This window comes from Symphalangus syndactylus, chromosome 10 (genome assembly GCF_028878055.3).
Source record: "Symphalangus syndactylus isolate Jambi chromosome 10, NHGRI_mSymSyn1-v2.1_pri, whole genome shotgun sequence".
Classification (NCBI taxonomy): Eukaryota; Metazoa; Chordata; class Mammalia; order Primates; family Hylobatidae; genus Symphalangus; species Symphalangus syndactylus.
In genome coordinates, this window is record NC_072432.2 from 95,794,207 (window position 1) to 95,816,701 (window position 22,495).

General features: G+C 41.8%; 1 protein-coding gene and 1 pseudogene across 2 annotated transcripts in view; both read left to right on the forward strand.

Moving 5' to 3' along the window:
* PCOLCE2 (procollagen C-endopeptidase enhancer 2) overlaps nt 1-20,542 on the forward strand; it is a 74,126-nt gene extending 53,584 nt beyond the window's left edge. For both annotated transcript variants that reach the window (XM_055295179.2, XM_055295180.2), the window contains 4 exons: nt 8,169-8,323; nt 14,457-14,540; nt 17,027-17,194; nt 19,941-20,542. In XM_055295179.2, the coding sequence (XP_055151154.1) occupies nt 8,169-8,323; nt 14,457-14,540; nt 17,027-17,194; nt 19,941-20,071 (538 nt within the window). In that variant the 3' untranslated portion in view covers nt 20,072-20,542. The remainder of the gene's footprint in view (nt 1-8,168; nt 8,324-14,456; nt 14,541-17,026; nt 17,195-19,940) is intronic.
* On the forward strand, nt 9,604-10,987 carry LOC134731677 (large ribosomal subunit protein uL2-like; annotated as a pseudogene).
* Nucleotides 20,543-22,495: the final 1,953 nt, after the last annotated feature.

The following is a 22,495-nucleotide window of genomic DNA, read 5'->3' on the forward strand; positions in this document are numbered from 1 at the left end:
ATACCTTCGCTTACAATATTAGTAAAAGCAACAGCTGAAATTACTGCAGCTTGCCTTCAAGTCACCATTATGCCAATTTAAATACCCTTTTCTACTCTGTTGCTTAAACATAATTAGATTATATGCATCACTTGATTTTATATGCATTACTATGATTTTTCATTGACATATTTGAGTTAAAGGAGGATATTTTCTATTCATTTACATTTACATTGATAATATTAAGAATGTTTTAATACATACAAGATAGTAGTTATAATTTAAGCATAACCATACCCAAATTTGGTTTACAGATGAATATATTGGAGAAGGGCCCATTTCTAAGCTCCTAGATAATTCTTTTCCCATTGCTGCTGTAACAAATTGCCACACATGCAGCGACTTAAAACGGCACAAATGTATTCTCTTACAGTTCTGGAAGCCAGAAGTCTGAAGTCAGTTTCACTGGACTAAAGTCAAGATGTCAGCAGGGCTGTTTCCTTCTGAAAGCTCTGAGAGAGAATCTGTTTCCTTGGCTTTTTCCGCTTCTAGAGTCTGCCTGCATGCCTTGGCTTACTGTAGCCCTCTTCCTTCATTGGCAAAGCGTGTCACTTCAGTCGCTGCTTCTGTCTCCTCTTCTTAGTCAAATCTCCATCTTATAAGGACACTTGTGGTTACATTTAGGGCCTACCTAGGTAATAAAGGACACTCTCCCCTTCTGAAGAGTCTTACTCACATCTGCAAAGCCCCTTTGCCATATAAAGAAACATATTTACAGGGTCCAGGGATTAGGATGTGGACATTCTTGGGGACTACACACCCTGTTGAAAGCCAACACATTCATCTATGTCTTCCTTTGGACCTCCTCCTTTTTTCCCTTGAAACTTTCCTCCATTTATTAACCCTCCTCTTTTTCTTTGTGTTTATCCTCTACCTCCCTTTTTATTCCTTCCCCATAGCCTATAAACCTAAGTTCTCCCAAATTAGAAAAAAAAAAGTTATAAACTCTGTTGACTCTGTCCTGCTCTAACTTTTCTTCCATGTGTCTCCTCTTCATACCCAAATACCTTTAAAAAGTAATTTCAAGCTTCATTTTCTAGCAATATGCAAGATAAGATATCCTTAAAAACTTTATAGAATAAACACTAAACAACATTCCTAAAGTTTAAGAAAAAAGTTTGAAAGCATCGCTGAGTTGTCAAAAAATAAGAGAAGTCATCAGAGGTCAAAAGTAGTAAGAAGCCCAAAGCCAGAGAGAGAAGCACATGCTGAAGGTGGCAGCTCCCTTGGGGCATGTGCCAGTTCCTGGAGGCCTAGCACTTCATTCTAACAGACCGTGCTTGCAGACAAGAGACAAATCTCAGGGTCCAGGCCAGGGGGGTTGGAGCAAAGACCACTGCATGTATAGAAAAGGGACCCAGAGAAGGTGACACCAATATAAGTAAGCTAACTTTCTCCCTTCCCTAAGGGAGATAGTAAGGAAAACTGGCTGGTTTTGCCTTGGCTTTTGGTGAAGGAAAGGATAGTCTCCGATGAGAATTTCTAAGCAAAAACCAGCCAACATTTGGGGTTAGAATTTACACTACCTGACTGTCCCCAAAAAAACAGGTCAAGAATTTAGTTTAAAGCTTCCAAGCTGATAATGCCCGCAGGAGCTGACAGATGGAAACACAAATCTCTGGAAGAATGCATCTGAACTTAAGCTTCAGAATCCTTATAAAGTTTCTTTTTTTTTTTTTTTTTTTTTTTTGGAGATGGAGTCTGGCTCTGTCGCCCAGGCTGGAGTGCAGTGGCTCGATGTCTGCTCACTGCAAGCTCTGCCTCCCGGGTTCACGCCATTCTCCTGCCTCAGCCTCCTGAATAGCTGGGACTACAGGCACCCGCCACCGCGCCCGGCTAATTTTTTTTTTTGTATTTTTAGTAGAGACAGGGTTTCACTGTGTTAGCCAGGATGGTCTCAATCTCCTGACCTCATGATCCGCCTGCCTCGGCCTTCCGAAGTGCTGGGATTACAGGCGTGAGCCACCGTGCCCGGCCCCTTATAAAGTTTCGAGGAACATAAGCTCCCAATCAAAAAATCACAAAACTGAAAGGAAAGCCAAGATAAACAGAGTCAGTAGAAACAAACAGTATAATCAGACCCATAGAGGTTATATATCTTAAAATTACTAGATGCAGAATGTAAAATCAGTATGCTTAAAGAAATTCGTTCAGTAGCCTACAAAGTGCGGGCCATTGAAAGTATGACTAAGAAACAAGAATCTTTCAGAAATGATCGAACAGATTTAACAAGGAACCAAATAGAATTCCCAGAACTCAGACATAATAATTTAAAACAAGAAACTTAGTACATGTGTCAAATAGCTGATAAGACAGTTACAGAAAGAATTAGGGAATTGAGAAATGTAAGTCTTGAATGAATTCAGACTAGAGATTCTGAAGGAAATCTGATAATGTTATTTACCAGCAGACCCTCACTGCATCCTCATGTACTGGATGCAGAAAGATAATGATCACAGAATAAAGGACTGACATGCAAAAGGAAGCATTCCAAAGAACAGTTGAGCATAGAGTGAAGATAATAACTTTATAATATGCTAAAGAAAATGTTTATGTTAAATTTGGAATGACCTCTGAGAAAAGTAGAAATAAGTCTTTAACTTGCAAAACAGTGGAAGGAAACATGAAGTGACAAAAAATTCAGTGCAATTGATATCAGGAAAAAATCAATTTTAGGCAGAAAGCATTACCAGAAATAGTTGCTATGTAAATGATAAATGATGCAATTTATCAGGCAGATGTAATAATTGTAAAATTGTAAACTTGTACGTAAGATTATATGAAGCAAAAAAATTAAAAAATTAAAGGCAGATCTACAAAGTTCATTATTATAGTAGAGATTTTTAACACATCTCTTTCAATAATTAACAGTTAATGAGAGAAAGATGGGAAATTAGGAGGTAGAAGATTTGAAAAACAATGAACAGGCTTGGTCTAATAGACAAATAGAGAACACTGCATCCAGCAACTGGAGAAACTCTATTTTTTTTTCAAGCAAAAATGGACACAGGAGAAAGAAAAAGCCATATTTGCCAAATTATTACTAAAGGAATTTAATCAGTAATTAAAGGTTTTCCTGTCAAGGAAGGAAAAGTTCTGACAGATATTTGAGGTACAGACATTTCTAATACTGCACAGAATCTTCCAGAGAAAAATAGGGATTGTTCCACAACTAATTTTATAAAGCTAATATGAACCTGACACAAAAACAAGGTAAGGACAGTACAAGAAAATAATATTAGAGACCAATCTCATTTATCAGTATGATAAAAAAGAAACCCTGAAACAAAAAACTTGGCAAGCCAAATTTAGCAATGTATAAAAAAATACTCTATGACCAGGAATTCAAGGTTGGTTTGAATTTAGAAACTTTATTAATTTAACTTTATACCTTACCAGATTAAAGTGTGACTTGTGGACTTCTGTTATTTAATGGAAAAATCATTTTATTCACAAATATCTTTTCTTAGATAGCTTGAACTTAAAAGTTTATATTTAAAAAAAATTATTTTAAAAGCAATAAAAATATTGCTCAGGAATAAGTATAAAAATGTGCATTAATAGAGAAAATTATAAAACCTTGCTAAAATATATTTTAAAAGAGCTAAATAAATGGAGCTATATACAATGCTCATGAATAGGAAGACTCAATATCACTTAAAAATATTAAAACTGGTTTTCCATTAAGCCTAGCAGTCTAATTCTAAAATGTGCATGGGATTGCAAGGGGATAGGAAGAAGGGGGCAAAAGTAAGACAGTTCTGAAGGAGAAGAACCTGGCAGGAAGACTTGCTTTACCATGTATGGAACCTTATCAGAAAGCTGTTGTAATTAAGACAGTGTGGTTTTAAAAGAGTGATGGGTAGATGGCTAATTAAACAACAAGGAGAGGCCAGAAACATATCCACTTGTATCTGCAGATTGGGCCTGTCACAGAGAACCATCAGTCAGCAGGAAAAGGATGGCCTCATTGAAAAATGGGGCCTAGACTATTTTTATTCATATGGAAAAATGAAATTATATTCATAGCTAATATCACACAAAAAATCAATGACAGATGGATTAGAAACTTAAATGAGAAACTTAGATGAGAATTTCTGTTCATCAGAATATACCTGAGAGGGAAAAGAAAAGGCACAAATGGAAACATATTTATAACCTATATTTGACAAAGGCCTAGGTTCCAGAATGTATTAAGAAATCCTAAAAATAAGGAAAAGATAACCACCCGGTAGGAAAAAAAAGGGGGTAAAAGACATGAAAAGGCATTCCCAAAAGAAGAAAGCTGCGTAGTGAAAAACCTTTGAAAGGTGTGTGAATTGGTATGACCACTTTTGCATTGCAAGACATATACAAGAACGTTCTCAGCAATATGGTTTGTGGGAGAGAGTAAATAGCCCAATGTTTATCAACAAGAGAAGTCTCAAATTGTGTTATAGTGCACACTGTAAAGCAATGAAAACAGTGGATGAATCTCATAATGTTGAGGGTTAAAAAAAAAAAAAGGCCGAGCGTGGTGGCTCATGCCTGTAATCCCAGCACTTTGGGAGCCCGAGGCAGGTGGATCATTTGAGCTCAGGAGTTCGAGACCAGCCTGGGCAACATGGTAAAATCCTATCTCTAAAAATACAAAACAATTAATGTCGCCTGCTAGTGCATGTCTGCCTTAATCCCTGCTACTTGGGAGGCTGAGGTGGGAGGTTCCCTTGAACCCAGAAGATGGAAGTTGCAGTGAGCCAAGACCATGCCACTGCACTCCAGCCTGGGTGACAGAGTAAGACCTTGTCTCAAAAACACAAAACAAAAAAGAAAAGAAAAATGCACACCATACCCTTACATTTATGACGTTTAAAAACATGTAGACCTATACAGTATATTGCATAGTGATGCATATGTGTGTGATAAACCTATAGCTAAAAACAAGAAAATGATAAGCACAAAATTCGGGGTAGTGGCTGCCTCCATGAGGGTGGAGGAGGGGCAGCCCCGGTGGCGGCTCTTGGGCATCAGTCATTTACCAGGGGTTTGACTGGAAGAGCTTGGCTGCCAGCTCACTGACTAACACTTTTATCCAAAGGAATATTTTTCATAGTCAGAATACTTCTGGGTTAGAGCAGTGGAGAAAATGAGAAAACCTGTTTGGGGAGCTTTTCCCTGTTAAAAAGTGACCGGGAGGAGCACTGGGGATAGGTAGACAGCACCCCATCATACTTGGTTTGATTCAGTGTAGATCAATGCCATTGAATTCTGTTCAGAAACATTGATTCCTCCCCGGCTATGTGCTGGGCACCTGGAATACAAAGATAAAACTGCAAAGAAAAGTACTGGGAGGGAACAAAATAAGGCAGATAAGTAAATTGGCTAATGAATGTCCTGGGTGGGTTTCTGAGTTCTTTGGCCCAGTCTGGACAAGTGATCAGGGAAAGCTTTTGAAAGGAGATTGTGCCTCTCGAAGACGAGTCTTGAAGGAGGAGTTGGAGTTAGAGACAGCAGGGAGGACAAGCTCATCCCAAGCAGAGGCAACTCCATTAATAAAGATACACAGGAGAGATGTGTGTGATTTCTGCAGCGAAAACCTTGAGTTGGGGCCTCTATACAGATGAGGCGGGAGGGTTGAGTTGGCTTCCGTGTGCTGCAGAGGTGGTAACGCCCAACTGAATTTAGGCCAGGAGTGACAGGACCAGAGGCTCTGGAACCCCCGTCCTAGACAAGGTGAGCAGGGAGCCTAGTTCGGAGACTGTTGCAATGGTCCAGGTAAAGTCGAGGAGGTGGAGAAGGGTGGTAGAAATGAAGAGGAGGGTGTGGATCAAGAAATACTTAGGACCCAAAAATGGCAGGACATCGTGTTTGGTTGGCTGTAGTGACTGAAGGACAGGAAGACTATGGAATGATAACTAGAGACAGCTAACAGTAACTGGCTCTATACCACATGAAACAGCATCTCAGTCCATTCTTGGGATTTGCCAATGCAGAGTGCATCTAAGTGAAATTTCCTCTTGTCTACCTAGTGATTTATAACAATTTGCAGATGTAACATGGCCCCCAGTACATTTGTGGCACTGTGATTCTGTCACATTTATCCTAAAGCTCAGTTGCAGCAGAACAAAAATATGTCTTTGTTCCTAAAATACTCTTCCTTGAGAAAATTCAGTTTCCAATATAGTACCTCCAAGGTTAATTCATAGAAAGGCAGTGAATGATCATATAATTATAACATCATGTCTAGAAGGCTGACCTGATTGAGTCTTTCCTTTGCTGCTTATAAGTGCTTTTTTTTGTAATTTTATCATTTAAACAAAATTAGCATGCTTTATTTGTAATTATAGGTGAGAATTGTGTTTAGTGCATTGTTTTTATTTATTTAATGGGAGTGTTTTACAAAAGCATGATAGAATATTTTCGTGAAAGGCTTGAATCTCAGAAGCGTTATTTAAATAACCTGATCACTTTTGTGGCTGGAAGTGTCTTAGTCTGTTTTGTGTTGCCTATAACAGAATACCTGAAACTGAGTAATTTATAAAGAAAAAGAATTTCTTATAGTTACGGAGGCTGAAAAGTCCAAGGTCAAGGGACCACATCTGGGGAGAGCCTTCTTGCTGGTGGGAACTCTCTGCAAAGTCCCCACGTAGCACAGGGCATCACATGGCAAGAGGAGCAGAGCATGCTAACTCAGGTCTCTCATCTTATAAAGCCATCAGTCCTACTCCTGTGATTACCCATTAATCCATTAACCCACTTATCCATTAATCTATGAATGGATGAATCCATTCTTGAGGGCAGAGCCCTCATGACCCAATCACCTCTTAAAGGTTCCATTTCTCAATACTGCCCCACTGGGCATGAAATTTCAACATGAGTTTTGGAGGGGATAAATATTCAACCCATAGTAAATTATAAATGTAGATCACAAAGCTCACTTTTTGATTCATCTCATCCCCTGGCTCAGAAGGTTATATTCAGGACGGAAAAGATCACGCAGTTTTTCTAACTGGTTGGGTCAGGTGGATCTACCCTCTCTGCCACCCAACCCCACTCAGCACAGCTGAAGGGGGGGTGGGGGGGAAGAGGTGCCTTATTATTTGCTGTCCACGATGTGTAAGAAGTGATTGGCTGAGAAGATGTCTCAAAAAGGTGTTCAGTCAAACCACTGGTTAATTCATTTAAATAACTTGTTAAATTTTTTCTACTTCTGAATTAGTTTTTAAACAGAATCAGACAGCATTTTTTAACCATTGTGTAAATAACAATAGCAAAATTTAAATGAAACTGTCTTGTGTAATATAGTAATCCCCTAAGATTTTAGAGAGCTTTTGAGCCTCACTTATCATCTCCCCTAAATCTTTAGTGCCAGCTAACCAGGAAGCTCCTAAAATTAGAGCTGTTAATCAGTGATGCCGTTCATGAACACCAAAACAGATTCATCACTTTCTTTTTTTTCCTTTACGGCATTTTGCTAATGGAGATTATAATAGAAATGTTTCCATTTCAGGCATACTGAAGAACTGCCATTGAAAATGAAATGGAAGTCCTTTGCATGGCTTTCTTAGCCCAGAGTGGATAGAAAAGATAATCAGTCCACAGAGATAATCCCTCTGGCTGCATCTTTACAGGGTGTGGGAATTTGTTCACCAGATTTGTCCATTTTATGCTCTGTAGCCAACATGGCAAACCCAGGCCAGCTTGAACGCAAGAGTCTTAGTTCAAAGAATCTGCCTTTTCCCAATCAGGCAAATCATGAGGTGCTTTTTGAAAACCAGCCATGTCCCAACGTCTGCCACAGTCTCTAGAGTTATCTGGTCCTGGGTTCAAGTTCTGACTCTCCCAACATACTAGCTGTAGGGCCTTGAGTAAATCACTTGAACTCTCTGAACTTCAGTTGCCTATTCCATAAAAAAAGAGATAAAAATAGAGTTGTTGTGAAGGTGGAATGTGACAATTCACATAAAGCACAGTGCCTAGCTGAGCAAACACTCTAGCTATTAGAATTGGTATTTTTAAACGTTTTAACTTTTAAGTTTAAACAACTGGTCATCTATTGTCAGAAGTTAATGGAAAACTAGAAAATTTTACATTTTCAGAGAGGCACCACTTTTAAGTATTTATAAAAAAACACGTTTTTCTTTTTTTAGGCCAATTGTATCTGAGAGAAATGAACTTCTTATTCAGTTTTTATCAGACTTAAGTTTAACTGCAGATGGGTTTATTGGTCACTACAAATTCAGGCCAAAAAAACTGCCTACAACTACAGCGCAGCCTGTCACCACCACATTCCCTGTAACCACGGGTAAGTTTTCCTGTTTGGAAGTTTGTGCAAAAACTTTAGGAGTATAAGAAGAATTCTTTTAAAGTAGAAAAAAAATAAGAGGAAGATACTTGAAATTAAAGTTAAATAGGATGAAAACTTTGGTAAGAGAATAATATGACTGCATTAATGAAACAAAGGTATAGGGTGTAAGAATGCTTATAAGCTAATAGTTTTTAAGTATCAGGTAAGAAAATTATGACCATTGAACAATGACTAGGAAGCCTATTAGAAGCACAGATCATTCTAAGCCTAAGTTTCTGTTTCTGGAACTGACAAAATTGTCGTTTGCTTTTTATTACACAGAATTGTGATATTTTAGGTTGAAGTTCTAGGGCCTTGCTATCTGCGTTTTCATATTCGGCCAATGTTTGTTTTTGGTTTTTGGTTTTTTTTTTTGCTTCTCAGTGAAATGTCATATTAAATGTTTGTTTATTTATTTATTTATTTATTTATTTATTTATTTATTTATTTTCAAATCGGAGTAAATGAAACAACAATATTCAACGAAGTACAGAGGCTGGTTGGGAAACTGGCCTGGGGGCTGAGGCATGTATATAGGGAGTGGAGAGGCGGGGTCTCTGTACCTAGTACCTGGCCTATCAGCTCCACCCCCTGGGATTTCAGGCCTCAGATCTAAAAATCCAAACCCAGGGAGGAGGGGGAAAATCGGGAAGGAAAGACTGAAGGTTAAGATGTAAAATAGGCTGAAATAAGCCCAGCTTTATTGCCCACATTTTCCATGTACACCCAGGCTGGGGCTGAGTACAGGCGGGCCCCTCTGGGTCTGACGTTTCCTTGCACTCTGTAAGTGTGCCACTGTGTGGTGTGGACGTGTACTGCCTCGTGTAACTGCTGTATTTCTCCAGCTTAGCTCAGTAAGCCTTGGTGTCCATGTTCTTTCCAGTGAATTATCTGGTCACACCCATTGAGCTAGTGGTTCCCTTGCTTTTATCTCCATCCTCAACTTTCTCTGAAGTCGCAAGCATGGATTTGTAATTCTCTCCTGGACACGATGTGACTGTAGCTATTTAAATGAAAGCATATACAAACTTGTTTTTATCACACTATTTTCTGCCTCAAACCTACTTCTCCACCTATTTTCCCAAGCACGTCCACAGCATCAGTAGCCTCACTCATAGGGTCATCTTTGATATCCTCTATCTTTTCTCCTGACCGCATGCCCTACCCCGCTCCCACCGCACTGAGTAGACCATGTTGTTCTCCCATTAAATTTGTAGTCTACAGCTGTGCTATCCAATATGGCAGCCGCTGTGAGCACTTAAAATGTGGCTTATGATATTGAGGAACTGAACTTTTAATTTAATTTTAATGAATTTAAAATTGAAAAGCTTCATGTGACTAGTGACTACCACATTGGACCACATGGGAGCCCAAACCCCTTCCTGTGGTATGTCAGACCCTTCACACTTTGTCCCCAGCCTCTCTTTCTAGTTTCGTCTTCAGGCCTTGCAAACTCTCTCCTATGCTCTAAGTATTTTTGTGTTTATCCTATTGTGGGGGAAGCTGTTGATGGGTTTAAGCAAAGTTCAGGATTAGTTTCACATTTTATAAAGATCACTGTGGCCACTGTCAGGTGAATGAATTGTAGAAATCCAGGGGGTCACCAGAGTCTCGTGCTGGTCCAGGTGAACTGTGCTATGGCACAGTTTCAGAGAGAGTCAAGAGATGAGAGAGAAACAGTGACAGGCCTTGGTGATTCATTGGACTAGGGAGGTCAGGGAGGTGTCAGGAATGCCTCCCAGGTCCCGGGCTTGCACAGCTTGGGGGATACTGTCACTCTTCACAGATGTGGAGAACTGGATTCGGAGGTGGATTTAAAAATTAGGCTGTGGCCTTGTTGGGTTTGAGGTGTCTGTGAGATTTTCCAGTGGATATGCCATGCGTAGAGGTACACGGGTCCCCAGACTAAAAGAGAGATTTAAGCCAGATTTAAATTTAAGAGTCACCCATCATCCACAACCTGGGCCACAGCGCGCCCCTCCCCAAGGAGGTCTTCCGGGATCCGTACTGGTTTAAGAAGCGGATGGAGCTTTTCATTGCTGCCGAGGGCATTCATACGGGCCAGTTTGTGTATTGCGGCAAGAAGGCCCAGCTCGACGTTGGCAGTGTGCTCCCTGTGGGCACCGTGCCTGAGGGTATGATCGTGGGCTGCCTGGAGGAGAAACCTGGAGGCCGTAGCAAGCTGTCCTGGGCATCAGGGAACTATGCCACTGCTATCTCCCACAACCCTGAGACCAAGAAGACCCGTGTGAAGCTGCCCTCTGGCTCCAAGAAGGTTATCTCCTCAGCCAACAGAGCTGGGGTTGGTGTGGTGGCTGGAGGTGGCCGAACTGATAAACCCATCTTGAAGGCTTGCCAAGCCTACCACAAATATAAGGCAAAGAGGAACTGGTGGCCACGAGTATGGGATGTGGCCATGAACCCTATGGAGCATCCTTTTGGAGGTGGCAACCACCAGCACATCGGCATCCCCTCCACCATCTCAGAGATGACCCTGCTGGCTGCAAAATGGGTCTCATTGCTGCCTGCCAGACTGGACGTCTCTGGGGAACCAAGACTGTGCAGGAGAAAGAGAACTAGTGCTCAGGGGCTCAATAAAGTTTGTCTTTATGCCAAAAAAAATTAAGAGTCATCAATGTATAGATAGTTGAAACAATGATCAAGAACGAGATGACCTAGAGAGAGATTGAGGGCAGGAGGAGGAGAGGCGCTGAGATTAACCCTCTAGAAACTTCCATCTTTTTGAAGAGAAGGTTACACTGGCAAAGGTGACTGAAAAGGAGTGGCGAGGGAGGAGGGAGGAGAACTGGGAGGATGTGTGGTGAAAGCCATGGAAGGGAATGTTTCAAAAGGGAGTGGTAAGTGAGTCAAGCGTTGATGAGACTTCCAATAAGGGAGGACTACAATGTTTCCGTTTGGTTTCATGACATGGAGTCTAGCGGAGATGCCAGCACAATCTGTGTAAGTGGCTTTGTGCCACCGGCAGAACCCGGACAGTGTGTGCTGAGGGGAGTGTGGAACATGGCAAATTGAGATAATTTCAGTAGCTCATTCCCCAAGTTTGGCCTTAAAGAAGAAGGAGAGGCTTTGAGAGTCTTGAACCTGCTTATGTTGATGGGAGTAACTAGCAAAGAAGAAGGCAATGGTAGACAGAAGGAATAAACTGAGAAGGAAAGTTTCTATAAAGGTGAGAGGGTCTGGCTCCAGAGGACTCAGAAGGCATGACTCCAGGTCGGAGGGGGTGACCCCTCTCTCAGAGGAGGAAAAGAAGAGAGATGGTATAAAGATGACTTGAAGGTTTGGTAGGGATCTTGAGAACATTTTCTGCTATGCTTGTCTTCTTCCTAGAAAATAGGCAGGGTCGGCTAGGCGCAGTGGCTTACGCCTGTAATCCCAGCACTTTGGGAGGCTGAGGCGGGCGGATCACGAGGTCAGGAGATCGAGACCATCCTGGCTAACACGGTGAAACCCGTCTCTACTAAAAAAATACAAAAAAATTAGCCGGGTGTGGTGATGGGCGCCTGTAGTCCCAGCTACTCGGGAGGCTGAGGCAGGAGAATGGCGTGGATCCAGGAGGCGGAGTTTGCAGTGAGCTGAGATTGCGCCACTGCACTCCAGCCTGGGCGACAGAGTGAGACTCTGTCTCAAAAAGAAAAAAAAAAAGGCAGGGTCACCTCTGAGAGGGAGAAGGGAGTGGCAGCACGGGAGGTTAGGAGAATGAGAAAGAATTTGAAAAACAGCTGTAGAAATTGGAGAGTAGGCTGAACTCCAGCCTGTCACTCTGCTGAAGGCCCATTTGTGTACTCAGTTGTCTGAGGGCAGGCACAGGAAAAACAGATTTCTCTGCAGATTCATACAGAGCTGAAGGGCAGAGGGGAGGGGACCTTAAGGCATTGTGTAGAAAATGATTGAAATAATGGACCATGGAAATGAAATAGAATTGCTAAGGAAGTAAAGACAGGCCAGGGTTGATTGGTTGGGAAAAATGAGAGCAGCCAATATATTGAACCATCAAAATGGAAGAAAACATAGTCGTAGAGTGATTAAATAAATAAGCTTGGAGGGGAGAACGCTGTCCTGGATGCCAGCAGGTCTAAATTTGACAGACTAGCAATGAACAGCCATAGCATGAAGACATCCGAGCTCGGAACTGAGTGTCTAGGAAAGTCCCTGGTGAAGATGAGGCCACGGGACTGTGGGATCAGGCATGGGAGGGTGGACCCACAGAAACGATCGCGGTAACACAGCCAGGGAGGGCCGAGAACCGGGACCAGCTTTGTGAGTGAAGGGCAAGGAGACAGATGACAGTTAAGATGAGGAGGGGAAGGAGAGAGCCAGTGACTTGCAGGCCAGACAGCAGGCCTCACCAAAGCAGGAGAAGGGCATGTGGGACACCCACCCCACTTCCAGACTGACCTTCTGAGGCTGAGAAGCAGCCGGTTCCCAATGCGCCCGGGAAAGGGCGCTCACCATCAGAGACACCACAACTTTTGGACTCAGTTAACTGAGTAAATTTAATTCCGTAAATTTACAGCTGAAGTGAGGTTCCCAACTTCTGAAACAATGGTATGTCTCCCCCTTCCAAACATCTTCTGAGCTCTTTCTCTCTCTCCCTTTTTAAAAAATGCATATTTAAGCTATTATGTGTATTTTAACATTAAATTACATATGTTTTAATATGAACATATATGAGCATAATATGAACATAAAAAGAATCTGCTTCAGATTCTTTTTGGAGTTAAGTAGGGGGTACACATTAAGAGTACATAAATAAATAGGCTGGGCGCGGTGGCTTACACCTGTAATCCCAGCACTTTAGGAGGCCAAGACAGGCAAATCACCTGAGGTCAGGAGTTTGAGACCAGCCTGGCCAACATGGCGAAACCAAGTCTCTACTAAAAATACAAAAATTGGCCAAGCATCTGTAGTCCCAGCTACTCAGGAGGCTGAGGCAGGAGAGTTGCTTGAACCTGGGAGGCGGAGCTTGCAGTGAGCCAAGATCACACCATTGTACTCCAGCCTGGGCGACAGTGCGAGAGACTCCGTCTCAAAAATAAATAAATAAATAGGTAAATAATAAATTAACAGAGGAGTTGGTAGGGCCTGTTGGAAGAGCAATATTACAATTGTGGATATTCACCCAACAAGGGCAATTCTGTTACCGTGGTTCTGTTTAGTTCTTCCTAGCATATTGTCACACAGAAACAAATAATTAGCAAGTATTTCTGAAACATTTTTAAGATGATTATGAGGATGAACTATTTTCACGTTGTCGACCCAGGGTTTGTCTGCCTCAGCACTATTTATATTTTGGGCCAGATCCTTCTGTGTTGCGGGGACTGTCCTTTTTCCTGTGGGCTGTCAGCGGCGTCTCGGCATCTACCCACTAGATGCTAGCAGCACCCTCTCATTGTGATAACCAGAAATGTTTCTAGATATTGCCAAATGCCTGCTGGGGGCAACGTCACCCGTACTTAAGAACTGCTGTGTTTTGTCTATTTGGTTTACTTTTAAATTTGTCTGCTTCTTAGTTCTTAAGATCCTTATAGCCAGTGCCAGGCTCAAAATAAATATTTAGTGATTGGTTGCATCTAATTACAGATGTAACACGCTTTACACATGAGCAGTATTTCTAAAAACCTATACTAATGTTTAGGCGATTGCATATTTTAAGGATGTCCTCAAGGGAACACCCTATGATTCCTTTTGTAAAGTGAGGGATTAACCTACATTCTGTGAGTTCCAATTTGTTGTTCTGGGTTTTTCTAAACAGGGCACACACTCAACAGTATGTCTGTATTTTCTTACAGTGTTCGTTTTATACAAAGGAAGAAGAGAACAGGGCTAAATTTGTGCTATCTTTGATCTCAGGTTTCAAATTCAGTAGAGGGTATTGAGTTGCCCTGGTGAGATTAGCGCAGTAGTGGGTAGCATGGAGAATTTATTTTGCATGGTTTTAAATTTTTTCTTTGTAGTGATACATTGGTGGCTCAGGGAAATAAATGATAATTTTAAATGGGTAGATTCAGAACTAAAGACCAATTATGCTTGAATTCATTTTTCCTGCAACTTATGTCTTCTTTGAATTAAGGTTTAAAACCCACCGTGGCCTTGTGTCAGCAAAAGTGTAGACGGACGGGGACTCTGGAGGGCAATTATTGTTCAAGTGACTTTGGTAAGAAATAAAAGCCAGTCTTTTTCTCTTTAACCAGAAACTTGAGGCTGCATGCTTAATCTCAAAGGAATTCCTATGAATTTATGGTGAAGGGTCAGTAACGCTGCTCATTTATCCAAGAAAATACTTGCCTATACACCAGAATGGTCAAATTGTGAGATTTCACAACTGAGAAAAATATGGATTTAGAAAGTATGCTTTTTTCATATAAGCTTAGTAATTTGACTCGGTACATGGTACTGCCACACTGTATATTCTGGCTGACTATTCCTGCAAAAAATCTATATGCTTTTTTCGTTATATATTTTTCATATACAGAGTATTTTTTCACACATCTGTGACTCAAGTAAATTAGAAACATACCCAAGCTTATATTCAGAAGCTGGCCTCTCTCAGAAGAAATTCAAGTATTTCCCCTGTACTGCCTTTCCAAAGCACTGAAGTAAAAGTTGGAAATCTGGAGTCCATTTGGAAACTCTTACAAACTGGAACCTGAGGAGGTGTTCTTTAATGATTTAGAATTTTTAAGAGCTTTTTCCAATGGAAAAATTGAACCATCTATGATAGCTACTTAAGAGCAAAAGATACAACATTTTATCTTGGTTATTTTTTCAGTGGCTTAAAAGGAACATTTAAGACAAATCTGATCAGGAAGAGCAAGTTGCTATAGCCTAAATACGTTTCCCCAAACCAAACTTCCCCAGAGAGGCTCTGCTTGCTTTTTCTGTGCCTTGAAGTGACTTCTGTAGTCCAGACGAGCTGTGTCGTAGTGAAGGTGTGAAGACACTGAAGACTCTGGGACCCTAAACCTTACTAGAGTTCACATGCTGAAATTCAAATAACTGGCATAAAAGTGAAAACAACACCACATGTAATTGCTACCACATCCAGTTTACTCTTCTGTAGGAGGTGCTTCAGGAAGTCTCCCTCCCTGTGTCTTGGGAGCCACTGATTTCACTTGACTATACACTGAATTTTGCAGTGAACACTCATCATGCAGGATCAAAGTAAAGCATCGTAGGAATTCTGATTTTATGAACATTGCACACTGCCTAAGCAGTGAGTGTTCACTTTATTCTGAAGGAGTCAGATTAACCAAGTGCAAAACTTGATTTATTCCATTAATGTGACCACTTACATGGCAAAATGACCAAAACTATCATCAGTCACTGGTTCTCAACCAGGGCTGATAATGCTCCCCTGGGGAGTGGTAGAGATGTTAGATTACTGCATTTTTTTTTGGTTGTCACAATAACTAGGAACTGCTACTGATTTTTCTAGGAAGGACAAGGCTGATAAAAAATGTATTCAGCCTGGGTTCAGTGGCTCACACCTGTAATCCCAGTACTTTGGAGGCCAAGGCAGGCAGATCACCTGAGGTTGGGAGTTCGAGACCAGCCTGACCCACATGGAGAAACCCCGTCTTTACTAAAAATACAAAATTAGCTGGGTGTGGTGGCGCATGCCTGTAATCCCAGCTACTTGGGAGGCTGAGGCAGGAGAATCGCCTGAACCTGGGAGGTGGAGGTTGCAGTGAGCTGAGATTGTGCCATTGCACTCCAGCCTGGGCAACAAGAGCGAAACTCCATCTCATAAGACAACAACAACAACAAAAAAAACACACACAAAAACTGTATTCAGTGCAAGTCCTACACCACAAGGAACTGTCCTTGCTCAAGCCCCCAGAATGCTAGACGCACCCCCGTGAGAAAGACGGCATCTTTCCTTCTGTGGCTTTAAAGAGAGACTCTTTTCTCGGAGTGTCGTAATGGAAAAAACAGGGGATTACATAATGAAAATCAACTGATTTTTACTAGAGGTTTTTTTTTTTTAAGAAAAAAAAAGTTTAAGTTAATACCTCAGTTCTATATTTCAGCTTGTTAAATGAGATAAACAGAGTGGATAAGAGAATATGAAAGACCATAGAAGACAGAGCTTTACTGATAATTAGACAGAGGTGAGGACCCAGGGAACGAACAAAAGTTCAGGAAGAAAGGACAGCTGCAGAGAAGGGTGAGGAGAGACACAGGAAGGTGGCTACACACCCACACCGACACAAAGACTCACATCTTAGTGGCCCAAACCCCCATCACGCAGTCTTTCAGCATGGTATCGCCTCTGAAGATACAAGATCTTTTTGAGTATTCACAGGTAGCCTCATAAGCCAGACTATCCCCTATCTGACAATCAATCCACAAGTTGGATAAAACATTTTAAAGAGTTTCAACCTTGGCAATGGACCGCAGTGTGGCAAGTATTTAGGCTTCTCTTCTAGTTATCAATCCCCAACAACCAGCGTAACATTACAGCTCTAACCTGAATTTTGGTGACAAATGTACAGAAGCAAATGTGAAACCTCTATGAGGGCCTTTTCTTTAACATTAAAATGTTTCGTATCTGAACCTTAGAAGAATGTAAACTTGTTTTTCAGTTCTGCTTGCATTTGCCTTCACTGTCACATCACTTCAAAATGTTTTCTTCTGCAGTGTTAGCCGGCACTGTTATCACAACCGTCACTCGCGATGGGAGTTTGCACGCCACAGTCTCGATCATCAACATCTACAAAGAGGGAAATTTGGCGATTCAGCAGGCGGGCAAGAACATGAGTGCTAGGCTCACTGTCGTCTGCAAGCAGTGCCCTCTCCTCAGGAGAGGTGAGTGGGGAGAAAACTGGGTCTCTCTGAGCAAGCCATGGATTCTCCATGCCGTGGTTGTTCTAGCGAAGTAAAATCAGGGCTAATATGTTGCCCACTTCTTGCAGAGCAGGAAGGCCTCTGGAGTCAGGCAGAATTGGGCTCTCATCCAAGTCCTTGTAACCTATGGCAGAAGAAGGGGTAGTGGACATGATGAACAAGTGAAAGAAGCGTTTGAAGTTGAGTCAATAGGCAACAGACACACAGAGCAGTGCAGGGTGGAGAGATTTTAGATTATTGCACTTAAGGTACCAGTACTGTCTAGGTTTAAAGAAAAATACCCAGCAGCCAACAGGAAATGCAGACCCGAAGTTCAGAAGAGGGAGGTATATCCGGGCTAGAATCAAAGATCTGGGAATCATTTGCAGAGATAGGACTATTAAGTCCACGGATGGGAATGAGTTTATTGAAAGAAATTACGAAAAACGGAAAGTTACTCCAGAGCTAGAGGCACATGACTTTTTAAGAATATATATTTAACAACTTATAAAAGTAACATGTTTCATGGTTTTTAAAAAGTTGAAATAAGTAGGTAAGAGTATGTTTAAAAGTGAAACCCTTTTCCTTTCCCTAGAAGTACTCTGAAAAGTTCCTTCCAGCCAGACACGGTAGCTCATGCCTGTAATCTCAGCACTTTGGGAGGCCGAGGTGGGAGGATTGCTTGAGCCCAGAAGTTCAAGACCAGTCTGGGTGTTGTAGTGAGACCCTATTTCTACAAAAAAAAAAAAAAAAAAAAAAAAAAATTTTAAATTCCTTCCAGAAAGTTTCTATCCATATAAAGCATGGGCATGTACACTTAGGGAATCATACCACACACAAGTTCTGCAATTTTTCCCCTACATAAGCTCTAGACATCTTTACACACATACACACACACACACACACACACACACACACACACACACACACAGAGAGAGAGAAAGATACAGAATATCCACTTCAAGAAAGCTTTACTGGCCGGGCGCGGTGGCTCCCGCTTGTAATCCCAGCACGTTGGGAGGCCGAGGCAGGCGGATCACGAGGTCAGGAGATCGAGACCACGGTGAAACCCCGTCTCTACTAAAAATACAAAAAAATTAGCCGGGCGTGGTGGCGGGCGCCTGTAGTCCCAGCTACTTGGAGAGGCTGAGGCAGGAGAATGGCGTGAACCCGGGAGGCAGAGCTTGCAGTGAGCCGAGATTGCGCCACTGCACTTCAGCCTGGGCGACAGAGCAAGACTCTGTCTCAAGAAAAAAAAAAAAAAAAAAGCTTTACTGTCCCAGCACTTCAGGAGGCTGAGACGGGAGGATTGCTTCAGCCTGAGTTTGAGACCAGCCTGGGCAACATAGTGAGACCTCTGCTGTACTAAAAATAAAAAAATATAGCCGGATGTGGTGGTGTGCACCTATGGTCCCAGCTACTCGTGAGGCTGAAGCAGGAGGATGCCTTGAACCTAAGAGGTCGAGGCTGCAGTGAGTCATGATCACACTACTGCACTCCAGCCTGGGTGACAGAGCAAGACTGTCTAAAAAAAGAAAAAAATTTAAAAATAAAGCAAGCTTTACTGTGAATTCAGATTGTTCAGAAAAGTCAGGAGGGTAGTAGCCTCATGTTGACTCTCTGGAGAGAATCACAAAGGCTCTGTAAAAGAGAAACATTTCTTTCCAGAACTGCCGGGAGCAGCAGATATTGCACCTCAAGATTCTATAAGGTCTCATAATGCTGCTAGCACTTCAGCCTTGAGGCAGCGTTACCTGCCCAGACTCTCAGGCTCTCACAGACCACTGTGATGACAAAGTCAACCCACACAGGAAAATGCGAGAGAAAAAGGACACATTTTCTCTGTGACACACCAGGGAAAAGGGGAACTAAGGGAGGAATTAACATACCTTTTTTTCTGATTTATTTCTGAGGTAATATAAATATTCAGAGTTACACAACACCTCAGGCCCCAGTCTAGGCCTAACTTAGCCAGTCACACCAATGTATAAAAACATAGTATAACCAATATAAGTACTCTTGACACCAATGTTTTGCAAGAAGCTGTACAAGTGCAAGTAGTATATGATCCATCTGTGCCCTCAAGAAGCTTGCACAGCATACATGTTGGAGATGTTGATTAAAGTTCAAGACAACAGCAACATAAGGGTGTGGATCTTTGGTTGCCAAATGCCAGGAAAATCCAGACACGTGATGGGATTGAGAAGCCATCTGAGGATAGCCCATCATGGAGCCCTGGAGGCCCTTCGAGAAAGGAGAGTCTTTCACGTTAACACGGTGCGTTCTTCATAGCAGGCATTTGAAACCACAGCAGACCTACAGCACTGCAGAGCGGGACATGGCTGGATCTAACCACTCAGCCCCGCTTCCTGGTGTCAGCATAGCCAAAATACCTTACTAGTTGAATTTGGCTTTTTGCTGATGAGAGTCTTAAACCAGATTTTATCATCCAGGCACAGTGGCGTGTGCCTGTAGTCCCAGCTACTTTGTAGTCTGAGGCAGGAGAATCACTTAAGCTCAGTAGTTTAAGACCAACCTGGGGAACATGGCAAGACCCCCATCTCTAAAAAGCAAAAACAAGAAAACCCAGATTTTATCATAGATGGAATACATGTATAATCTTACCATTTGCAGAAGAGAACATATATCTAGAGGTAACTTACAGTCTAAGTTGTTTCACACATGATACATAGAGAAAAAGATTAATTTCTATATCCTCTTTCTTTAGGTCTAAATTACATTATTATGGGCCAAGTAGGTGAAGATGGGCGAGGCAAAATCATGCCAAACAGCTTTATCATGATGTTCAAGACCAAGAATCAGAAGCTCCTGGATGCCTTAAAAAACAAGCAATGTTAACAGTGAACTGTGTCCATTTAAGCTGTATTCTGCCATTGCCTTTGAAAGATCTATTTTCTCTCAGTAGAAAAAAAAATACTTATAAAATTACATATTCTGAAAGAGCATTCTGAAAGATGGGACCGATTGGCTCTTCACATGATGGAGGTATGAGGCCTCCGAGATAGCTGAGGGAAGTTCTTTGCCTGCTGTCAGAGGAGCAGCTATCTGATTGGAAACCTGTCGACTTAGTGCGGTGATAGGAAGCTAAAAATGTCAAGCGTTGACAGCTTGGAAGCGTTTATTTATACATCTCTGTAAAAGATATTTTAGAATTGAGTTGTGTGAAGATGTCAAAAAAAGATTTTAGAAGTGCAATATTTATAGTGATATTTGTTTCACCTTCAAGCCTTTGCCCTGAGGTGTTACAGTCTTGTCTTGCGTTTTCTAAATCAATGCTTAATAAAATATTTTTAAAGGATTACAGAACAACCACTAAACTTCTTTTTATAGATAGTGGGACACTGTAGAAGGAATATTCCCTTTTAGCAATAAGAATAGTGTTATTTATGCATAAGATTGCCTTTGTATCAATTTACACTTTGCTAAAAGAGCATTCCAAGAATTTCAGGGACTAAATGGATCCAGTAATGTCAATAGACTATAATTCTCTCTGCAGAAACAGAATGGTAGTGCTAGAATAACATCTCTCAGGGATCTAGTCTACACTGTTTCATTTTGTAATTGAAACGGAAGCTCAGGTATGTTTAGTGACTTGCCAGAGCACATGTCTCCTAAGAGACAAAACAATCAAGCTAAAGAGTCCTAATTCCAAACCCTTTGCCCTCACTGCCACTAGAAGAGCCTTCCCTACCCCCAGAGGAAAGCCCTCTTATCCTGTTTGGAAGAGTGAAGTACTAAATATTAGTACTTAGGCTAGTATTTACTAGCCTATATAATTGGTCATTTTACAGAACTTGAAATTAGAAGTGAGCTTGACACTGCTGCCCTGTTTATCCCCAGTTAACTGGATCAGGCTGTATCAGCTAAGAGCCTTTGAGAAATCTATTTTCACTCATTAGTGGAAGAACAGCAAAAGGACCTTCATTCACACAGCGCTGCTTAAGGCACAACTATATTAGTGCAGCAACCAGCCCTGTAGGAGGTTACCAGCCAGGGGCTGTGGGAGAGCGGATAACCATCCCTATCCAAAGAAGGCTGAAAGAACATTAGGGATGAACAAAGACGTGGGTCACAAACTCTTCCACGGTAGAAGCAAAGTTTTGGAAATAAGGGAAAATACTCTTTTAGATGAAAACAATAATTCCCAGCCCTAGGATGACCAGACATTTAAAGGGTGGCAAAATAGAAGTTCAAAAGGAACTCTGTTCCCTCTGTTAACGGCAGCTGGGTGAGCCTAAGGAAACGACGAAATTGGGCTGGCAGGCAGGTCAGAAACTGCTCCTATACTTTCTCACTGAGGAGCCGTCAGCACCAGGGAATTCTGCAGTTGAGGAAGTAGATGAACTAGAAGACCCTGATGATGGTGGGTTACTGGCTTCCCTGGCCAGTGTCAGCTTTTAGAAAGTTCTCTTAGCCAGCTGAACTTCGCAGACCAGCTGCGCCCAGCCAGGATGTAACTGTGGACTCCTCATTGATTCCAGCCTTCTCAAAGTAAGTTGCTTCCCTTCAAGAATACATGTTCTGGGACTTAGGAGGGAATCCTAAAGATTTCAGTATTTCTTCTTTCTGAATAGAATCTCCTACTGGTGAATTACAAGCAGCATGCTGGCAGGTATCAACCTTCTGCATGACCAGCGGAAAGACTTCTTTAGGTGAGTGGGGGCTTGAGTCACAGTGGGGTAAAAACTGAGAAGAGTAATCTAAACTATTCATACTGTTGACATCTCTGACACAGTATTTTATAACTGCTTAGGGGATTCATGGTTAACAGTGTGTGGCACTGGTTTGTCTTTTACTTCAGTTATTCAAAACATAGAGATAATCAAGATGAATCGTGAAGCTGCTCTTTCTGGAATAACAACTACTTTGTAACTTCTTTCCTTTTTAAAAAATCATTTTTCTATGGTTTGACTGTATCCTCTAAAGTTTATTCGTTGGAAAGTAAATCCTCAATGCAACAGTGTTGAGAGGTGGGCTCTTTTATGAGGCAGAGCCCGCACGAATGGATTAATGCCATTATCATGGGAGTAAGTTAGTTATCGTGAGAATGGGTCCTTGGTAAAAGGATGAATTTGGCCCCCTGCGTCCCCACTCCATCCTTCTCTTTCTCTTTTGGGCATGCACATGTGTTGATGTGTTCATGTGCTCTCTTGCATTTCCGCCTTCTGCCATGGGATGATGCTGCGAGAAGGCCGTCACCAGATGTGGGCCATTGACTTTGGACTTCCCAGCCTCCAGAACTGTAAGAAACAAATATCTGTT